An 18,336-nucleotide genomic window follows, 5' to 3' on the forward strand; every position below is an offset into this window, starting at 1 on the left:
CGGTCCAAGGGACTCTCAAGAGTCTTCTCCAACACCGCAGTTCAAAAACATCAATTCTTCAGTGCTCAGCTTTCTTTATTGATAAATCTCTCACATCCATACATGACTACTGGAAAAACCATAGCTTTGACTAGACAGACCTTTGTTGGCAAAGTAATGTCTCTGCTTTTGAATATGCTATCTAGGTTGGTCATAGCTTTTCTTCCAAGGAACAAGCATCTTTTAATTTCATGGCAGCAGTCACCATCTGCAGTGATTTTGGAGCCCAAGAAAATAAAGTATGTCACTGTTTCCATTATTTCCCCATCTGTTTGCCATGAAGTGATGGGACCAGATGCCATGATCTTAGTTTTCTAAATGGTGAGTTTTAAGCCAACTTTTTCACTCTCCTCTTACACTTTCATTAAGAGGCTCTTTAGTTCTTCTTCACTTTCTGCCATAAGGGTGGTGTCATCTGCATATTTGAGGTTATAGATATTTCTCCTGGCAATCTTGATTCTAGCTTGTGCTTCATGCAGCCTGGCATTTCGCATGATCTATTCTGCATATAAGTTAAATAAGCAGGGTGAAAATATACAACCTTGACATACTCCTTTTCTGATTTGGAACCAGTCTGTTGTTCCATGTCCAGTTATAACTGTTGCTTCTTGACCTGCATACAAATTTCTGTATGTATTTCCCCATACTTATTTAGCTTATTATTTACTAAAATGTCATTCTTTTGTTTTTGGTTTGTTTTTCTACTAGTCATCTTTTATCAGGTGTTAATTCTCAATTAAAATATGAAAGGATGCAGTAAAGATCAGGGCTGTTGGGCAAAGGTAGTCATGGTCAGGAATGCAGACTGTGTCCTCTTCAGTGGGTACTTGTATAACTGCTCATGTTTGAGTTCCTTTTAAGAAAGGCAGTAGTTGAAAAGCACGGAAGCATAGAAACTCCAGTGACATGCTTGTAATACCTTTTTGAAAACCTTTTTGAAACTCTTCAACAGTGCCTTTAGAGGTGAAATCCTGCAGCAGTAACAAGCTTGGGCAGTTCCTCTGTTTTGACGTCCATGAGTTTCTTCTCCTTCAATAGTGTGACTGATGCTATTTTGGGGTCCTGGTGTTCACTCTCCAGGTGTTACTCTTTTATTGAAATAGAACAAGTGCCATCAGTGACATCATGCTTAAGGGTGGAAAATAGGTTTATTCACACATGCCAGCTCTGTTCAATGGCTATCTGGAACACTGGGTTGAAAGTGTATTGAGGCTTTGTCTGGGATTGGCTGCAAAGAACACCTTGGTAGATTACTGATAGTTTTTGTAAGCCACAGGAGAGACAGTAGAGGAATTTAGGTCTTATATTTATAATCCCTGATGCTGTTCATCCTCCAGTTTGTGGTTGAGTTACCAGGTAGGTTATCTATTTTTCCAAGAGTTATGGAAGATAATTCTGCATAAGTAAAGGTGGGGGGCATTAAATAGAACCTTGAATGCCAGCAGAGAAATTTGGACGTAATTGGAAAGTTAGTGTTTTTCCAATAGAAGAGTTAGTGTTTTGAAAAAGGTCAATCTACCACTGATTTGCAGGAAAATTTCTGTGATGGAGGAATCAGAAGAACTTTCAGTTCAGTTCAGTTCAGTCGCTCAGTCGTGTCTGACTCTTTGCGACCCCATGAACTGCAGCACGCCAGGCCTCCCTGTCCCATCACCAACTCCCGGAGTTCACTCAAACTCACGTCCATCGAGTCAGTGATGCCATCCAGCCATCTCATCCTCTGTCGTCCCCTTCTCCTCTTGCCCCCAGTCCCTCCCAGCATCAGAGTCTTTTCTAATGAGTCAACTCTTCGCATGAGGTGGCCAAAGTACTGGAGTTTCAGCTTTAGCATCATTCCTTCCAAAGAACACCCAGGACTGATCTCCTTTAGAATGGACTGGTTGGATCTCCTTGCAGTCCAAGGGACTCTCAAGAATCTTCTCCAACACCACAGTTCAAAAGCAGCAATTCTTTGGCGTTCAGCCTTCTTCATAGTCCAGCTCTCACATCCATACATGACCACTGGAAGAACCATAGCCTTGACTAGATGGACCTTTGTTAGCAAAGTAATGTCTCTGCTTTTCAATATGCTATCTAGGTTGGTCATAACTTTTCTTCCAAGGAGTAAGCATCTTTTAATTTCATGGCTGCAATCACCATCTGTAGTGATTTTGGAGCCCAAAAAAATAAAGTCTGACACTGTTTCCACTGTTTCCCCATCTATTTCCCATGAAGTGATGGGACCAGATGCCATGTGTCAAAACTGTATTTCCTTGATTATTGATCCTAGTAAAAGCACTTTTTACATTCCAGCACTTGTGATATTAAGCATATTACCTCTGTTCCTCATATAAGATGGAGATAATAGTATTTACCTCAGAGTTGTTAAGATTAAGTGGGTGTATACATATAAGACACTTCAGTCAGTGCCAAGTATATATTAATAGTAAGCACTAGTATAAGTTAGCTGTTATCACTGTTACTATCATTGTATAGTCAATACATACATGTCATGTAGTATTTCTTAACCTAAAATCAGTAGGTTTCTTAAAAATGAATGACATTTTTGAATGGTGAGATTGCAAACTAATCATGAGGTAATAAGGCCTAGAATAGACTAATAGTTTAATAGTTGAGAGAATTCAGAAGTCTGAGAGGCTTTTCAGAAAGAACTGATCTGATGTTTTGTATATAGTGGATTAAGAAAAAGGAGGATTTAAGACAAGACTCAGCAAACCTGAATGAATGGGAAATAGATTGGTTTAGGAAATAAATGTTACTTGATGTATGTACTTAGAACAATGCCTTGCATGTAGAAAGTACTATTTGTATTTGCTATTAGTAAGTAGTAGGACTGTTTAAAATGATTATGAAATTAAACAGTTTAAAGATATTTACATACAATTTACATTTTACATATAATTTAGATAATTTAAAAGTATCAAAATGTGAATAAACCTCATATATACTTTACTAGTTAGAGAATTCATGTCCAAGGAAAAATAAAGTATGTGTTTTATGTGTTTTTTTCAGTATAAATCATCAAGGAAGAGTTCAAGTGGCAATGAAAACAATGAGGTGAGAAAAGAGTGTAATATTAGTAATTATTTAAAACATTTATTTTCATATGTAATTGGCTCAATCAGAGTAAAAGATAATCCATCTTGTTATTTATTGATTTAATGCATGGGTTTTATCCAGTAATAAAAAAATTAGCATGATTAGACTGTTATTAGTTTGATTATATAATTTCCACATGTTCTTAGTAGTTTGGTCTTAGAATTTTATTAACATTCATATTGAAACTGTGATTAAAATTTTTGCATATTTTATCTTAAATCAGCATGGTGGTCAATTGAGATTTTTCCTTTGAAATTTATTAATCTCTTTTCACAACTCTGTATACTATTTTAACATTTAAAATTAGATTTCTACAGTTTGAGCATTACTGTAAATTTTTATACCTCATCATTTTAACTTGTACAACAGCCTGGCATTTTTGAAATGATACAGTCTCATCACCATAAATACTTAAGTAACTCTATGTACTTTTGTTTGGACAGATTGGTAATTAATATGATGTTGAATACTTGGGAGGACTTCTGAAAGCTCTTTTAATTTTAAGATATGAAATCACCCAAAAAGTGTGTGTTGTACTGTAGGTTAGAGGTTCTGCTTGGATGCTTTCTTTGTTCCTTTTTATGTTTAATCCACTTTGGTCCTGCATGCTTCAATATCTAATCAGTTACCAAAACCTACTCTCTTTTTTTTCTGAATACAGAAATATTTTGAATACATTCTCCATCTGCATTTCTGCTCTGGCACAAGCCCTTATCATTTCTGGCCTGTACTACTGCAATAGCGTACTTGATCTTCTCCCTTTCTCCAATCCGTTTTCCTCTCTGCTGCCAATGATTGTTTCAAAGAACGCAAATATGATCAGGCCATTCCTTTGCTTAGAAACCTTCTCTGTCTCCTCATCACTTAGATAGTAAATTCAGGGTTCTTCTTGATCAAGCTTCGGCTTCCCACATCAGCCTCAATTCACAATTTACCTTCCTTTCACCATACTCTTCAAAAATACAAAACTACAAGGTTTTCTACTAAGCACAGCACAGCACAAGGTTTTCTGCACTCATCCTTATATTTATTGTTTCTGTGCCTTTGTCCTTGTCCTCTTATCTTGGAATATTGTTAAACATCTCAGTTTTTAGTTTCTCAGGAAACTTGCCTTTACTTATCAGCCCCACCATTTCCCCGTGTCCCTTATCTGTGCCTAAAATATGTTATGCATAGCTCTATTATTGTTCTGAGAAGTTTGTATTGCTTCTGTAAATGAATCTATTTTCCCCCTAGACTGAGAGATCCTTGAGTGGATGATATTTTACTAAGTTTCAATATTCCCAGGGTCTAGCACCAGTATCTGACATATAGTAGACAGTCAGTAATCATTTGTTGATGATGAATGTATACTCTATGTTGTATGTATATTCAAGGTTAAATGTTAAGATTTTTGTATTTGTTTAGTAGTAGTCATTGAGAAAAAACATGAACCATTTAGTAGTATTTTATGCAGTTCAATTCTTTGTCATTATTTCTAAGCTTATATTAGATAAACGTAATTTTCCAGGTAAATGTTATTATTTGGGGTGATGGAATTTTTGCATGCATCCATGTGTCTGTCACACATTAGAACATATTGCTGCCATTTCCTATCAGGAATTAATCTTAAAATGTGGCTATTTTCTAAGAATTATAGAAAGGTTTTTCATTTGTGATATTTAAAGGAAATAAACTTGTAAGAAAATATTTGATGTAAGTAGATACTACTTATAAAACTTTAAATTGCTTATGAATCACCTGGGGATTTTACTGAAATACAGATTCTGATTCAGTAGGTCTTGGGTGGGGCCTGAGATTTTGCATTTGTAACAAGCTCCCAGAGGATGCTGATGCTACTGGTCTACAGACCACACTTTGGCAAGGTGGTGGATGGTATTTTCCAGATCCTTCCTTTAGTAGTTTCAGTTTTCTTTTTACATGTCTGAATCATCATTCATATTTTAATTTCATGTTTCATGTTTTTATTTTTATATTTTAGCAAGACAGTGATAATGCTAATATGTCACCACAATCTCCAGTATCATCTGAGGTACAAGTTCTGTTTTTTAAATGTGTTTACATAGGTTTTCTTTGTCACTTCTCTCTAACCTCATCTTTCTTTTTTAAATGTAGTTTATTCACCCATATTTAAAAATACATAGTAGGTTAATTTGTACAAAACTAGCCTACAAAAACTTCTAAGAACACCATGTTTTGGTACAAATATTCATAATGAATATCACTTAAATTACTTATTGAAAAATGCCTATAGATCACATGGAATAATTCACTTTATAAATTTTTATGTTTTATAATTCATCCATATTTTGAAATAAATGACAAGAGTAGCTTTCAGATTTTAAATTTGAAAAAAATACTTCAGCATTGTGCAATGACCTTTGGTTTTTCTCATAACCAATTAGGTCTGAAAGCAATGCAAGAAAAACTTCCTTTTTCCACGAGAAACATCCCTGTAGTGGGTTGTTCCTATCGACAAGAGGGCACACTTTTCCTAGCATCTTAGACCTAAGGAGGGGGCATGGGGAAAAGGGCTAGATGAAAGTTAAGAGTTTTTGAGATCTCAACCAAATATTCTTTTGGTTTGAATGATTGACTCTTCTAATTTAGTTAAACGTGTTGCTTTTAATATGTTGTGAGATAAATTTTAAAAATTCGAAACGATAGCTCTTCTATTTCAGATTACTTAGTATTCTAAAACTATACTGGCATTAGTAAATCGATGATTTTTTATTTATTTGGTGAATTCAGGACTTTAAATACAATAAATTTATATTGTGTGAATTAAATCACAATATAATTTTGGTTAATTAGACAGTATTTCATTTTATATAGGTAGTATTATTTTTTTTTTAAGCCAGAATTGTTTATGTATTGTTTTGGGTGAGTTGCATTATAAAACTTTAAGATGGACTTGGACATTAGTTTCATAAACATGTTTCTAAATTACTTATATGGCAGGTAAACTGGTTTACATTCTTTTTTCAAAACAGTTTAAATTAGGATATTCTAAAATTCGTCTTTGTCACATGCTTTTGTAAATCCTTTCTTTTACATTCAGTTATAACAAATGTAGGTGATGACTTATTTACTTAGACTTTTTTATGATTTTATGATCTATGCTCAATGAGAAGAGGATCAGTGCCAATTTTCCCAATTAATCTATATTGCTTTTGTAACACATTTTCCTTACATTTGGATAAGCTATATTTGTGTCTGGAAATTCATAATACTTTAACTGAAATAATCAAGACAAACAGGCTTGTGGATGGATAGGTGGTGAGCATGTATTTTGGTAGCTCAACTGATGTTCCAGTTGAATTGCTTATCCCATATTAATCAGAAAATTAAGAGAGTCACCAGAATGCTGATTGTTTCAGTTTCATCAGTGAAAGGAAAATGGTAAAAACAATTAGTATTGTGCTTTACTATTAACAAAGTGCTTGCTTATACATTTAAACCTAAGAGCAGTCCCATGAGCTGGGTATTATCCTCATCCTTTTACAGCTCAAGAGTGATAAGTTTTCCTAAAGACTTCAGTCAATAAATGGTAGAGGAGTGACTGAAGCCCAAACTCTTAACAACGTCACAGTTGTTGTACAGATTAAATAAGATGCTATTAAAATTGCATTATATTTCCATTTTATAATTTACAAAGTGCTTTCTTTTAGTTATCTCAGTTAATTTTTACAGCAGCCTATTTTAAAGGTGAAAGGATAGTTACAGAAAAATTAAATGTTTTGCTTAAAACTTAGTCTAAACTTTCTGACTCTAAGTTCAGATTTTTAAAATATACCACGTTTCTTTTCACAGTACACTACTGTTTGAAAGCACTTTGAAATAATGTGAATTCAGATAGAACAAATAATGCTTTATTATCTATCACTCTGTAGCCACTGTTAGTTTGAATGTGTATATTTGCCTCAGATTATTCACTAAGAGTCAAGTCCATAGTGGACAGTGAGTAAGTGTCACTAATTTCACTTATCTTTTCATTGAAACTTTTTTCCATTTTTCAGGAGACTTTAATATGGTTCTTCATTCAAAAAAAGAGTATATGTTTATTTGATTCACTTCAATAACTTTCATTTCCCTTATGCTAAGAGAGAGGTTAATTAGCAAATATTTGTAGACCTTTTAAAAATGAAACATTATATATTTGAATTAAACTGCAGTTTACCTTTCTCTACTCCACTAATTATGGAAAAAAATAAATACTTCTCAAAATTGGAATGGATATAACTACTTTATTTTGAAAGAAAAAAGATTTTATTTGTTTTTTGTTTTTAGGAGTATGATAGAACTGATGTTTTTTCACATGGTCCCTTTGGCTTGAAGCCTAGATCAGGTAAATATATATTCACAAATACAATCTATTGGTTATATATAAAACTAGAGTTTCTCAGCTTAAATGGGATTGATTCCTTAGTTTTAAGTACACGTAGATTCTTTCCCCTCTCCTAAAAGTAATTTTCTCTTAACCTTATTTGTCTTTCCAATTCCCATCCCCCATTTCTTTCTTCCTCTTTACCTTCAAGCTCCTGAAAACTCAGCTTTTTGCCTTAGATATACTGCAGTCTTATTTCTACTCTACTGTGACTGCTATTAGAATGACCACTCTGCCAGCAGACCAAACACTGTTTGAAATTATAGCACTCCATTATATTGTGGTTTTAAAAAGGGATCTTTTCGCAATTGGCAAGCCCAAAAGAAAATGGATCCATGTTACTTGGCAAGGTATTGAATTATAGTTTTTATTCCTGAATAACTGTATTGACCGTCAAGAATAATTTCCTTTTCTTTAAAGATGATAAAGGCTGATTTCTTAACCTGGATCATGTTTCTAATAACATATGTTTAAGTAAGAACATCTATAGGTGGTAGCAGTTGTTACACTTGTCTTCCCTATTGTTTTCAATTATGCAGATAAGTAAATTTCAATTATATTCTGTAAAAAATATTTAGAATTCATTAATAATGAAAGTGTTTTATGTCATTTTGTTCTAGTTCTTTGTATCATGCCTTTTCCCCGCCGATGGTTGATCCTTCCGATTAGCTTTGTAATAAGCTAGGAAATTTCTGTTTTTATAGCTTTCAGCCGCTCATCTCGCCAGGAATATGGGGCAGCAGATCCAGGTTTTACAATGAGAAGAAAGATGGAACATCTACGGGAAGAGCGAGAACAAATACGACAACTTCGCAATGTAAGTCACATTGACCTTTGAGGTCTGCTTTATAGAAATGGGTTTAACTTGGAAAATTAAAAAAGAATATATTATTTTCAGTACTCTTTAAAATTTTAGATTATGTAATGATTAGTTATATACACATATATTTAAATAGAATGTCTGTGATTTATACCCATTTCTTTTATAGAATCTTGAATCCAGGTTAAAAGTAATTTTGCCTGATGACATAGGAGCTGCACTGATGGATGGGGTTGTTCTTTGCCATTTAGCCAATCATATAAGGCCACGCTCTGTAGCTAGTATTCATGTGCCATCACCAGCAGTGGTAAGTTTTGGCTACAGTTTGTTAGTTCTCTAAAGAAAGATAAAGCTGCTTGAAACAATCTTTAAATAATATTCTTCAATAAATATAATTTTCAGTTTTTATAAGTTTTGTACAAATATACCTGAAAATATACTATTTCTTTTACTTTACAGCCTAAGCTTAGCATGGCGAAATGTCGAAGAAATGTAGAAAATTTTCTTGATGCTTGTAAAAAGTTGGGTGTCTCACAGGTAATTATTTTTCTAACAAAATGATCATTTAAATATGAATTTATTACATGCAAACTGGCTTCTTCACAGTAGGCGTGAATAATGCTTTCTGAACATGCAAATGAATACCTTCCTTTTCACCTTCTACTGAATTCCATATTTAAATGTAAAAGCTATCTACTGAATGATTTTTAAGCTGCTTTTGAAGTAATTATAAAATAGCTACATATATAGAAAAATTTACTAATCATGCACATCATTGAATAAACATAATTTACTGGTCATATGACAAGTTGATTATGATGCTGTTGCTACTCTTATTTTTCCTGATAGAGGATATTTGGATTCCTTTAATCTAAGAATAGACTCTGATTGGAAGATTTGCATTCAGTGTGAACAACATTTAAAACTTTATTTAAAATGTCAATTTGGAAATCTTAGCGACATTATGATAATACCTCACTGGATAAACTTTTTCTGACATTTGTAGAAATTAGCTTATATTTCATGTAATAATTGTAATAGTATTAAATTAACAAAGCAATATTATAAATAATGAAAATGAAAAATAAAAATATTGCTTTTTTGATAACATTATAAACTTAACAACATGATGGACTGTTGAGAGGACTTGGAATTGTTAGCAGGTCACAATGTAGTTGTACTTTTTTTCCTGTTATTTTTTAAAGTGTATTTTATTGAGATATCATTGACATAACATTTTGTAAGTTTAAGGTGTACCGTGTGTTGTTTTGATACACTTAAATATTGTGATTATTAAGTTCTCTTTTCAATAGTGTCATAATAATCTGGTTTACAAATTCTACTGTAACTGCTTCCTGCAAGTGAATATATATAATTTATATAGAGAGAATCAGTTGAATTACTGTTTAATTTGGAAGCTATATTCAGTTCTCCTCTAGTTACTTCTTGTCTATGCTTGACATGATGTTTAGAAATTTTAATTCCTAAGCATTTTTGTGTTAGTTCTTTCTTTTTGTACTCTTAATCTCTTAGTGAGAAAGTAGAAAAATTAGGAAGGTTTTTTTGAAGTTTGTTATTGCATTGTATATATTTTCCTGTTTTGTCAGTTTTTGTTTTAAGAGTTTTTTGATGAGGGGTTCTCAGTCAACATTTATTAAATGAATGACATTTTACAGATGAGGAAACTGAGGCACAGAGAGCTTAGAAAACTTATCCAAGTTTGCTAAACTTTACTTTTACTAAAACTTTAGTAAACAGTGGAGGCAAACTATGAACCCCAGTGATCTAATTCCAGAACCCACCCTCTAACTTGGATATTCTCTATTTCTGTTCTTTTACATGAAATGAAAGATAGTCTGACTTACTCCTGACACTTTCTTTATACACTAGCCAAGGAGAATGACAGGAAAGGTCTTATGAAAACTATTCTACTTAGCATGCTGTCATCTTTCTCCTGCTTGTTTGTTCTATGACAGAGTTAGTGACTCACCCATCCTCACCATAAGGGTGGCTTACCAGCTTTCATTTTCAAAACTCTCCAGGTATTGGTAACAAAAGGAGAGATTTTATTTTTAGCTTCAATTTGTTTTTCCCTGACTTGAAAATGATAATATATAGTCAGTTTTTAAATTTAACTTTTTAGGATATTTTTGTATTTTTAACAGTTTTATTGAAGTATAATTGACATACAATAAAGTTCATATAAGTAAAGTATACAATTTGATTAATTTTGACATATGCATATAGCATGAAATCATTACCATAGTCAGGATAATGAACATATCCATTACCCTCAAAAGTTTCCTTTTATCCCTTTGCAATCCTCTAGTCAACCACTAAAAGCTGTTTTCTGTTATTATAGTTTAGTTTGTATTTTCCATCTGGAGTTATATATAACTGGAATGATAAAATATGTACGATTTTTTTTCTGGCTTCTTTTGCTCAGTGTAGCTATTCTAAGACTCATCAATGTTGCATGTATAAATAGGTCATTCCTTTTTATTATTGTATAGTATTTTATTATATGAATACATCACAATTTGTCAGTCCATTGACCCGTTTGTTGATGGCCATTTGGGTTGTTTACAGTTTTAGGGACTACTATAAATAAGGCTGCTATGAACATTTATGTACCAGTCTTTGGATATATACATTCTTTAATTTTGGGTAGGCACATGAAAGTGGAATGACTAGAACATATAGGAAGTGTATGCTTAACATTGAGTATAAAACTTTTCCAAAGTGGTTATATCATTTTACATTCCCGTCAGCAGTGTAGGGGAGTTCCAGTTCCTCCACATCCTCAGTAATATTCAATATGGTCAGTGTTTTTTTAAATTTATTCATTTTAATAGGTATGTACTGTTTGTCAGTGTGGTTTTAGTTTCCATTTGCCTGAAGACTAATGATGTTGATCATTTTTTCAAGGTCTTATTTTCCATTTGTATGACTTTTATGAAGTGTCTGTTCCAATCTTTTGTCTATCTTTTGAGTTATTTCTTATTGAGTTTGAGATTCTTTATAAATTGTAGACAAAGTCCTTTATTGGATGTGTGGATCAAGTCCTTTATCAGATGCAATATATGATTTACAAATACTGTATCCCAGTCTTTGCCTTGTCTTTTCATTTTCATTATAGTATCTTTCAAAGATTAGAAATTTTAAATTTTTTGTAATTTTTCATTTAAAAAAATTGATTGTACTTTTGGTGTCAAACCAAAGAAATCTTTACATAACTTAAGGTCACAAAGATTTTATCCTATATTTATTTCTAGAATTTTTATGGTCTTAATTTTTACATTTAGGTCTATAATCAAATTTTAGTTAATTTTTATATATGCTGAAAGGTATGGATTGAAGTTATCTTTTTTTTAGGCCTGGGCACACACATTGTTTTTTATTTAAAAAAATATTTAATATTTCATGAAATTCACCCATTTAAAGTGTATAATTCAATGGTTTTTAGTATAGTCACATAGTTGGGCAGCAAACTATTAATAATAGTAGAATATTTTTATCACCCCAAAAGAAACCTCTTAGCTGTTAGCAGTCCCTCCCCTTTTTTATCTGTATGAATTTGCCTATTCTTGACATTACATATTAATAATGTCATATGATATGGGGTCTTTTGTGTGTGGCTTCTTTCATTTATTATATGCTCTCAAGGTTTATCCATGTTGTAGCATAAAGCAGTACAGACATACTCAGGTTTATTGCACTTCACTTTATTGTGCATCACAAATACAGCATTTTATATGAATTCAAGATTTGTGACAACCTGCACTGTCAGATGATGAATAGTATTTTTAGTAATAAGATATTTTTTAATTAAGTGTTTTTAAAAAGATGTAATGTTATTGCACACTAAGAGACTACAGTATAGTGTAAATATAACTTTTATATACATTGGGAAACAAAAATTCATGTGACTTACTTTATTGCAATATTTGCTTTATTTGGGTGGTCTAGAACCGGAGTCTCACTATCTCTGAGGCATGACTGTACTTCATTTTTTGGGGTTGAGTAATAGTCCATTGTATGTATGTACCACATTTTGTTCACCATTCATCAGTTGATGGATATTTGGGCTGTTTCCACTCATTGTTTATTATGAATAATGCTACTGTGGACATTCATGAACATGTTTTTGTGTGAATGCTTGTTTTAATTCTCTTAGTTAACAAGGTTATATGGTAGGTTAAATGGTTGCTCTGTGGTGGGTTATATGGTAACTCTCTATCTTTTTGAGGAACTGCTAAATTATTTTCCAGTTTACATTCACAGAAGCAGTGTATGTGGATTCTAATTTCTCTGCATCCTCACCAATTATTATTGTCTACCTTTTTGATTCTAGTCATCCTAGTAGGAGGTCTGAAGTGGTCTCATTGTGGTTTTGCTTAGCTTTTCCTTAATGGCTAATGATGTTGGTCATCTTTTTGTGTGCCTGTTAACTATTTGTATATATTCTTTGGAGAAATGTCTTTTCAAATTCTGTGCTCATTTGTTAATTGAATTAGTCACCTTTTATTATTTCTTTATATATTCCAGATACAGGTTCCTTGTGAGATACATGATTCTAGTTTGCTGAGAGTTCTTACCAGGAATGAATTTTGTCAAGTGCTTTTTCTACATCTACTGAGTTAACATTTTTTTCTTTCACAGCATTGTTAATTACATTGGTCGATTTTCAGATACTACCTCACTCCTTGACTCCTGGGATAAGCCCCACTTGGTCATGATGGATTTTGTTGTTGTTGCTATTTTTATGTTGTTGGATTCAGTTTGTTAAAATTTTGTTTAGCCTTTTTGCATCTATATCAATAGGGTTATTGTTTGTTAGTTTTCTTTCTTTGAAAGTTTTTGTCTGGTTTTGGTGTCAAGGTAATACAGACTTCATGGAACATGTTAGGAAGTATTCCCCACTCTTCACTTTTATTGAATATTATGGATAGAATTAATATTACTTACTCATTAAATATTTAGTCACAGTCATTATTGAACTTTGAATCCATCTAGGCAGGGGGTTTTCTTTGTAGGAAAATTTTTAACTACAGTTTAAATTTCTTTAATAAATATAGGGCTATTCTAATTTTCTATTTCTTTTTGTATGAGCTTTGATATATGGTGTCTTTCAAAGACTTTGGCCTTTTCATCTAGTTTGTCAAACTTGTTGCTATAATGTTGTTTATAATATCCCCCTTTTTATCATTTTAGTATTTATAGATTCTCTTGTGGCATCACTTCTTTTATTCCTGATATTGTTAATTCGTGTATTTTTCTCTCTTTTTCCTGATTAATCTAGCTAGGGATTTTGTGAATTAAAAAAAAAAATTCTCAGTGAACTAACGTTTGGTTTTATTGATTTTTTTCACTAATATTTTCTGTTTTTTAATTTTACTGGTTTCCTTTCTTATCTTCATTATTTGCTTCTTTCTGCTTACCACTGGTTTAATTTGCTCTTCTTTTTCTAGTTTCTAAGGTGGGAGCTGATGCCATTGATTTGAAACCTTTTTTAGTTTCTGATATATGTTGGTGACTTTTTGAATAAACAAGCAAAATATTAGGAGGGCAATAAATGTTGCAGTGAAAATGGAGTGAGAAGATAGTTTTTCAGAACTGTTTTAATAAATGGGATAGTATCAGTAGTATTTGATGACTGAGTTAGGGGAATAAGGAAGAAAGATGATTATGATTCCCAGGTTTATGTTGAGAGAGACTGAATAGTGTATTACTGACTGAGGTATAGAATACAGACAGAAAATTTAATTTAGTAAGGAAGTAGTTCTGTTGTGGACATATTAATTTTGATATGTCTGTTGGACATCCATTTGCCTGTATCAAGTTGACGTTTGTATCTGGAGCTCAGTAGAGAGATCTTGGCAGGAAATAAAGATTTGAAAATTAACAGAATGGAAGATATAGTTGTTACTCATTGGGGTTAGGGGCCTTATCTTGCCAAAGTTTCCAGTGTTTCAAGAAACACTGGATTAAAAAAAGTAATATTATAAAACACTATGCTAGTCAACTAAAACAAATCATGGACCATATGGGACCTATAAATGGTCTGTTTGGCGCCTACTCTATCCACTACTAGCTTATTTTCCTGAGATGAGTGAGTGTTCCAACTGAAGCAGTAGACTGTATCATTTCTTCAAAAAATGCCACCAAATTTATTTGATGCTGTGCACATTCATGCAGATCTTCAATTAAAATCCTTGTGATTTTGATGAGGCTTTGAGAATACCAAAGAGAGAATACAGTACAGAAAGAGAAGAGGGTGAAGACAGAACCCTTGGAAACATTAAGAATGTTAAAAGAGGATCACTGAAGGCTAATGAAACCTAATGCAAAGTTGTCTCTAAGCCCTCTTTCTCATAGAATTGTGAAGAAATGACATATATAATGACTTAGAAGAGAAGACAGTTGTTATTTACCAAATTCTAGACTATTTTAACTAAGAAGCAACACAACATCACTAGAAGCTGGAGGGAAGTCATCTTAATGACAAAAAAAGTACTGAAGTGCTATATACATCACAGACCATGTAACCTAAGAACTGGTAGAAGGAAGGAGAGTGGCTAGTTTTGTATAGGACTAAGCAGGTTACAAAATGCTTAAAATGCTTCCATATATAGATTCTTCTATTTGTTTCTCACACAGTTCCATTTTCAGGATGAAAAAACAGTATCTCAGGGAATTTTAGTACCTTTAGTACTCCATATGACCCTTAGATCTCTTGGCTGGAAGCATAGTGCTCTTTCTGCTCTAGCACAAGGGCTTAGGGAACATCTAGCACCACCGTCTCACTTAAAAATATTTTCTTATTGTGTAGATCAGGTCAACCTCAGATAAAAATACAGCCCATAAGAATCTATTGAAGCAGACATCTTAAAGTTTATTTCATTAGAATTGTATAATTTTTACCTGGAGTTTTATAAAAAAGCAGGATTTAAAAACCCAGTTCTGACTTACTGAGGTTTTGCTGTACTATTAAAAAGCACATGTTTAGATATCATTTGTTTTGTTTTTTCAGGAAAGACTCTGTTTGCCTCATCATATTTTGGAAGAAAGAGGTCTTGTGAAAGTTGGTGTCACAGTTCAGGCTCTTCTTGAATTACCTACAACCAAGGCATCTCAGCTTTCTACGGCTTGACATAACATTTAAAAATCCTAAATGTCTAGTTTCATTTATTTGAAGTGATTTCAAATATCTCAAATTTATGAATAAGGATGTCTAGTCAAAAATAATTTTATTATTCAAGCCTTAGATTTAAGAAAAATCATGTTAAAACATCAAATTCAATTTTGAATTGCCCAAACTTCTTTTGAGGGAAAACTAGATCAATTTGATAAGAGTTTTTGATAAATTCAAATTCTCTTTTTGCTAAGTTAGCTAATAATCTTGATTATTTTTCAATAATCAGATTAACACTAAGTTTAAAATGTGATTTCAATTTAATAATCACATTAGGTTTATTTTGTTTTATCATAGCATACTGGTAAACATCTGGACAAGGTAATCATTTTTTTACCAATTTAAAACTAATTCTATATTTGAGTTATTTAATATACTTGTGATTCTAGTTTATACATAATTTCTTCCGTCTTTGGTCTTAGTTTTATAGAAAAAAGTGAGTAGAAGTTACAGAACTCTGGCTTTATATTGAATTCTTTTAGTATTATAGGTTGGTGCCAAAATATTTTCAGTTGTACTGTAGATTGTTTACATGTGAAGTGCCTGTGTAATTGATGACTCTCATATAGTCTTAAACATTTTTGCAGTTTTTTTAAATGTATTAATGGAATTTTAAAATATTTTAGTAGATTTTGTAAGTTCAGTAATATGTGAGGATAAATGTGCCTCACATTGTGACATTTGTGTTTTTTATTTAGTCCATTGCAGTTTTCTTAAACTGGTTATTTCATGTTGTCAGAAAAACGATGTTAATATGCTTAATTTATACTATTTAATTTTGCAAAACTTAATCATCTTTTGAAATATATTATTTGAAGAGTATTTTATTTCTGTATTGAAAATGTTACACAAAGCAGTAAGGTTTTTGAGAACTAGCAGAGTATTTAATTATCAAGAACATTTTGATAAAACTGCCAAAGTTTGGGTTTATGTCTTGACTTTCAGGAACATTACTACATCAGTATGCTGCCTTTGGTTATATTCAGATTCAGAGAGCAGCAGCTGAGAAATAGGTTTTTATTAGAAAATATGTCCATTTGTGGATCCTGTAAATCTTAACTTATGCTCAATTAACATGATGAAATAAATACAGACCACTCTATAAATCTTTTCATAAGCATACTATTATATAAAGTCCTTGTTTAATTTAAGGATGGATAAATTGACATTTGTAGTAGTGCAGGAATTTTTCAAAAACATTACTGTAATGAATAATCAGTTTCCTACAGAAAAACTTAAGTATAATTACTTTTGTAGTAGTCAAGCAAGTATCATATCTTAAGTATGTGATTATTTGCACTTGTTACCTCTTAATATGGATGCAACTTATTAGAAATGTTGGCCTGGGTGTTTCAATGATATCTATAAAAGGTAAAAACTATTGTGCCAAATGATATAATAAGGATTGGTTTAAGAGCAACTCTGCTTTTTTTGATCAGTTGGCATGAAGCCATATAATTAAGTTTTGGCTTTAGGATACAGATGTGTTTTTACATTCCCCAAGGGTCAAATCGGAGCTTTTAAAGAACTAAAGCTTTTTATGACTAAAAGTTTTAAAAATTAAATCATTGATAATTTATTACTTTAAATATTTGAGCTAATTAGTTATTTTTCAGTTGGATCTAAAAAAAGTCATTGACAAAAATCTCTCTCTAGTGAAAAATTGGGTAATAAAGTAAGAAATTACAAATATATACCTTAATTATTAGTTTTTAATGTAAAAATTTGACAGTGTTACAAATGAAGTGATCATTAAAAAGCTACAGCAATCATTCATACTGCTTTCATAGTTATCATGCTGTAGAATTCCTCTTGTTAATTAATCTAGATGTTAATTATTTTACAAGTATGTTCATGTTTTGTATCATTGAAATATTAGTGAAATTATAGGCCATTTCCTTATTGCATTTCACTTACTTGTCAATTAATTATTACTTTAAAGAGAAAATAGACCAGAACCTCTGTAACATTCTTTATTGCAAAGTTCCATTTAAGATGGGTCTATCTGAGGTCCATACCATGGCAGTTTTATTTACTGAGTGACAAAAAGAACACTTCTCTTGCTCAGTTTCTCAGCATAGTCCCCAAGCAAACATTATACCAAGTCTCTGATGTATTTCTTTTAGTAGTTTTTGAGTAAGTGTAAAATTTATTCAAAATAGTTTGTATGGTTATTATATATTTACTTCACCAGTTATTGAATAAGGAATGATTATCATTATTTGAATTGGATTTGTGATTTGAAGAACGTTAAGTAATCAAACTAAAATATTTTATTAGGCCCTAAAACATACAGTAGATGGCTTTCTTCCTGCTAAATTTTATTCCTATATGGCACAAGAAAGAAGTGATGTTGGATATGTTAGAACTGAAATAAGGAGTAAAAATACATTACCATTTGTTTAATAATTATCTTTACAGAAGTGCTAGTTTATTGACTTTACTAACTGAATTTTTTGAATTCAGAAATGTTTGTATTGGTCACAGATCTATCATGATTGATTTTCTGATGCATTTAAAAATAAATGGAACACTAAATGTATATTACCGATGCGAATTGTGTATAAAGTTGAACAAAAAAATTAAAGGCTGAGATTTCTTTTTTCCATTTCTACCTCTTCTCTTAACATCACAGCATCCATTTTCTGTAGGTATTTGATAACTTGTGTCTATGTTCCCTAGTATGGAAAAATAGACTTTGAGAGGATATTCAAAGTAAGTTTAGTCTAGATTTTCTGTACATCATGATATTTTTAATAGGCAATGTTTTCTTTTAGAAAAATGGTTTCTTTGGAT

At 31.8% G+C, this 18,336-nt stretch overlaps 1 protein-coding gene and 1 non-coding gene across 4 annotated transcripts in view; both read left to right on the forward strand.

The window, feature by feature from the left end:
- LRCH2 (leucine rich repeats and calponin homology domain containing 2) overlaps nt 1-18,127 on the forward strand; it is a 104,556-nt gene extending 86,429 nt beyond the window's left edge. For all 3 annotated transcript variants that reach the window (XM_086386836.1, XM_086386839.1, XM_086386837.1), the window contains 7 exons: nt 3,052-3,096; nt 5,120-5,170; nt 7,429-7,486; nt 8,230-8,342; nt 8,515-8,652; nt 8,805-8,882; nt 15,379-18,127. In XM_086386836.1, coding sequence (XP_086242962.1) covers nt 3,052-3,096; nt 5,120-5,170; nt 7,429-7,486; nt 8,230-8,342; nt 8,515-8,652; nt 8,805-8,882; nt 15,379-15,498 — 603 coding nt within the window. In that variant the 3' untranslated portion in view covers nt 15,499-18,127. The remainder of the gene's footprint in view (nt 1-3,051; nt 3,097-5,119; nt 5,171-7,428; nt 7,487-8,229; nt 8,343-8,514; nt 8,653-8,804; nt 8,883-15,378) is intronic.
- Nucleotides 5,501-5,629, forward strand: LOC147340752 (small nucleolar RNA SNORA35). Its single transcript, XR_015160010.1, has one exon. It is a non-coding gene; the product is annotated as a small nucleolar RNA SNORA35 (small nucleolar RNA).
- Nucleotides 18,128-18,336: the final 209 nt, after the last annotated feature.

Source organism: Bos grunniens, chromosome X, assembly GCF_055505025.1.
Source record: "Bos grunniens cultivar Pamir isolate PY7600 chromosome X, Bosgru_T2T1.0, whole genome shotgun sequence".
Classification (NCBI taxonomy): Eukaryota; Metazoa; Chordata; class Mammalia; order Artiodactyla; family Bovidae; genus Bos; species Bos grunniens.